The 4,006-nt window shown below is 40.4% G+C and overlaps 1 protein-coding gene across 1 annotated transcript in view; it reads right to left on the minus strand.

Annotated features, from left to right (window-relative positions):
• Positions 1 to 4,006, minus strand: part of Il5ra (interleukin 5 receptor subunit alpha) — a 30,991-nt gene that overhangs the window by 18,180 nt on the left and 8,805 nt on the right. The window contains exon 8 of the mRNA XM_005364957.3: positions 951 to 1,089. Within this exon, the coding sequence (XP_005365014.1) occupies positions 951 to 1,089 (139 nt within the window). The remainder of the gene's footprint in view (positions 1 to 950; positions 1,090 to 4,006) is intronic.

A 4,006-nucleotide genomic window follows, 5' to 3' on the forward strand; every position in this document is an offset into this window, starting at 1 on the left:
CACACACACACACACACACACACACACACACACACACACACACACACACACACACACACCAGTGCTGTCATAGCACCGAACAAGGCAGGGTTGGTTGTACATTGAACAACTGTAGGGCATGCCACAGGAGTTAGGGGCAGAATTCTCGAGACCCAGATCAGTGTTCCACCTCTCGAGCCCTTCCACCATGCCTGTCTCCCCTGGAAAAATACCCGGTCACATCAGCACTGGCTCACAACCACACCAGCAAATGGTTCGCTGCCCAAGAATTTCCAGATGACCCACCCTGAAGCCCGAGTGAATAAATTACTGTAATAGGAAATTTTAGCATGTGCCCAAAATAAATTTCTCTTTAAGTATGCTGTCCAAATTGTTGAGGAAGATCCCTTGGGTTTTGTAAGAGGTAATGTAATCAGCTAGAACCACAGAGTCCTCTACGCCAGTCGAATTTGCTAAGCACCTTGCAGCAGGTAAGGGTAAGCACCACGCTAAGCACCATGACAAGGTGCTAAGAGACTGAGCCCTAAAATATTAACCAGGTTCAACAAGAGACTGTCTCAAGGAAACAAGACAGAGAGTGATAGAATAGGATCCCAACATCCTCCTTTATCCTTACAGACACACACATTGCACATACCTGCATATCCACATACAGGTACATACGGCACACACTCATGCATGCACACATACACACACTCACAATATGGACAGAAGTCAAAACGGAAAAAAATCTAAATAAAAATAATTGAGCAAAATAGTCCTAGGAAGGGCTTGTGCTAGGGAGACAGTGGGACACTCTTTCCTAGAACACACGTGTCTAGTTGAAGACACAGTAGATGGATGAAAGATGAGGCAGAGTAAAGATGAAGCCATTTCAAGACCTGAATGAACAAGTGCACTTCCCAGGATTATCTGTTGCCATGGCTTTTAAATACACAACAGGAACTCACCCACATAAATAGGTTGACTCCACTCGCCCCAGCTTCCAGATACTCTGCAAGATGAGCTCACAACTGCTCTCACTTGAATAGAATATGTAGAAACATCATCAATTTTTGAGATGAATTTGTTGGTGGCCAGTTTTTCCATCTAAATGGGAAAAATTAACATTATAATAATGCCTAGACATACAATTTTTGCAGAACACCGGCTTGAGAGGTCTCATGTAGGTAATGTGACTCATTATTTAGCAAGTAATCTAAAATCAAAAGGGCACAGTCATGAGTTTATTCTACACTGTTCCTGTGTGACATCTTGGCAGTTACCCTGAGGGAGAAGGTGATCTTGTAACTAAAATATATAAAATGGCCAGCCAAAGGACTAGGTGAAATTGTGTAGACAGAATAATGTTTCCTATGGAAAAAAATGGAGTCATCTTCAACACCGTACATAATCTCTGTTACTTTGTCCTTCCTCATTGGTAAGTCATAGTACTAAACAGCATGTATTTTGTGCCTGTTCATCTTTGCCCAATGGCCACACCCTGTGTTGGCTTTCTGCTTTATTGCTTGGATGGTCCTAATAGCTAACATCTCTGTAGCCACATGTTCCCCCCTCACATCCAACTTTCAAACTGCCACCAAGATTACCCTTCTAACCTGTAAGTGCTACATTTCTCGATCGTGAAAAATCCTTTGATGCTGCTCATTGTCCATGATCATGGTTTTAAAGTAGACGCTCTTCAGCTTTTAGTAAAAACCTTACAGAGCTACTCTGAAGTTCCTATTTTAGTAGAGTTACAAGTCTAGTGTTAGCCTTGCGTGGAGGCCAGCTCAGTCACTACCACTTAACTGAAGGAAGCATGCAGTCTCGAGCCTCTGGTACACCCTAGCAGGCACAGTGTGGTTGTAGACTGGTACAGGTCAGGAAGTGCTGATTGCTGCGCTGTGATAAGATTTGTGCAGACAGTGAGAGCACTGTTTAGAAATGGAGAACCGTTGGACATGACGGTAACATTCAAGCAAATGATCAGTTGGTTTGCATTTTCATGTCTTTGGCTGTATTTGTTTTGTTTGTTTCCTAGCTGATCCTTATGAATGTATTTTATAAAACTGTTAATCTGTGGCAGATTAGAAGTTTACAAGAGAAAGCCAGTGCTTCACAAGAATATTTCTGGAAACACATCCTATCATGTCCTTCTATTTTTACTTCAGTAGGCAAGTTTCTGTCTGACGCTCCACCTCTGCTCAGGCTGCATTCAGCTTCATGCTGTAGAGGCAAACAAGGTTGTTTTCCCCCTCTCTCTTCTGTACTCTGTTGATCTTTCCTATGGTACAGAAGCTCTGATGCTATTTACCAGAGCAGGACTCATCTTATATGTCTATTTATTTTTATTTAATTTATTTATTTTTATTGTGTTGGTATTTTGCTGTTGGCAGAGGCTGCTCATTTGTTTCCCGGCAGTCCAGATTTAAAATAATCACACAGAAACTATATTATTTGCAATATTGTTTGGCCAATAGTTTAAGCATCTTTCTTGCTAGCTCTTATGTCTTAAATTAACCCATTTTTGTTAATCTGTGTATTGCCATGTGGCTGTGGTTTACCAGGCAAAGTTCCAGCATCTGTCTCCTCTGGTGGCTACATGGCTTCTCACTGACTCTGCCTACTCTCTCTCTATATATATATCTGTATGTACGTCTGTGTGAGGAACCAGACAGTTATAAGAGACCATGTGGGTGCTGGAAATTGAACCTGGGTCATCTGGAAGAGCAGTCAATGCTCTTAACCACTGAGCCATCTCTCTAGGCCCATGCCCATTTATTTTTATGTGAATTACCTGCTTGGCAGATCATATGAAAATAGTGTTCCCCATGATATAGCACATAATTTAAAATTAGTACAACATATGAATTAGTTTATTTCAGACTACAAAACAAGGCCTTATTTCTCTTTATGTATTATCCTAAGAAACCTATTAGTAGGTAGTGGTTAAATTTAATTAAACTGTGTTTACTTTGTTTCTGTTACTTATATTTACATTTATTTATTTGTGTATATGTATATGTATATGGAGCCCCAGCATGGATATGGAGGTGAGAGGATAACTTGAGGCTGTCTCTTCTCTTCTTCCACCTTGTGGGCTCCAGGAATTGAACTCAAGAAAGCATGTTTAGGGGGCTGGAGAGATGGCTCAGTGGTTAAGAGCATTGCCTGCTCTTCCAAAGGTCCTGAGTTCAATTCCCAGCAACCACATGGTGGCTCACAACCATCTGTAATGAGGTCTGGTGCCCTCTTCTGGCCTGCAGACATACACACGGACAGAATATTGTATACATAATAAATAAACAAATATTTTTTTTTAAAAAAAGAAAGCATGTTTAGCAGCAAAATGTTTAGCAGCCTTCACCAGCTGGGGTGTCTCACAGGTTCTTCATTTCTTTTATTTGTAGGACATGAGGTTGAATCCCAACTTCTATGTTTCTTCTTTACTTTCATGACTGAGAAATTATTCATCTTTTTGGGGGGATGGGGTTCAATTGTCAATAAAACAGGAAGTGTAATTATGCAAGTTATTGTGGACAAGGCATAAAATAACATAATAAAACTATGTAAGATATGCCACCTGCACCATTGTCACTTGTGTATATTTTGTGTTCAACAAAAATGTTGAACAGCCATGCTATTGTACAACCAGACTACAACACTGTTTTCATCTTGCAAGTCTGAAGTTGCTGGTTGAGGGTGTGTCTCATACTCTGCATGCATGAATCCCTCTCTTCAATTCCCATCACCCAATGATCAAAAATTCACAATCTGGATATTCTGTTTTCATTAGACAATGGTTCCTCATTTTCCATTCCCCATTTCCTGGTAGCCATTGTGCTAATTTCTATTTATATGTGTTTTACTAACCTTGGCATCTCACACAGGCAGAATCATATACATTTGTCCTTTGTGATCTGCTTGCTTATTTCACTTTGCTTGCTGTCCTTAGGTTCATTCGTATTGTAGCATGTATCAGAGTTTCCTTTCAAAGACTGACTATTGTCTCTTTGTATATATT

Source organism: Microtus ochrogaster, unplaced genomic scaffold (genome assembly GCF_000317375.1).
Source record: "Microtus ochrogaster isolate Prairie Vole_2 unplaced genomic scaffold, MicOch1.0 UNK1, whole genome shotgun sequence".
Taxonomy (NCBI): Eukaryota; Metazoa; Chordata; class Mammalia; order Rodentia; family Cricetidae; genus Microtus; species Microtus ochrogaster.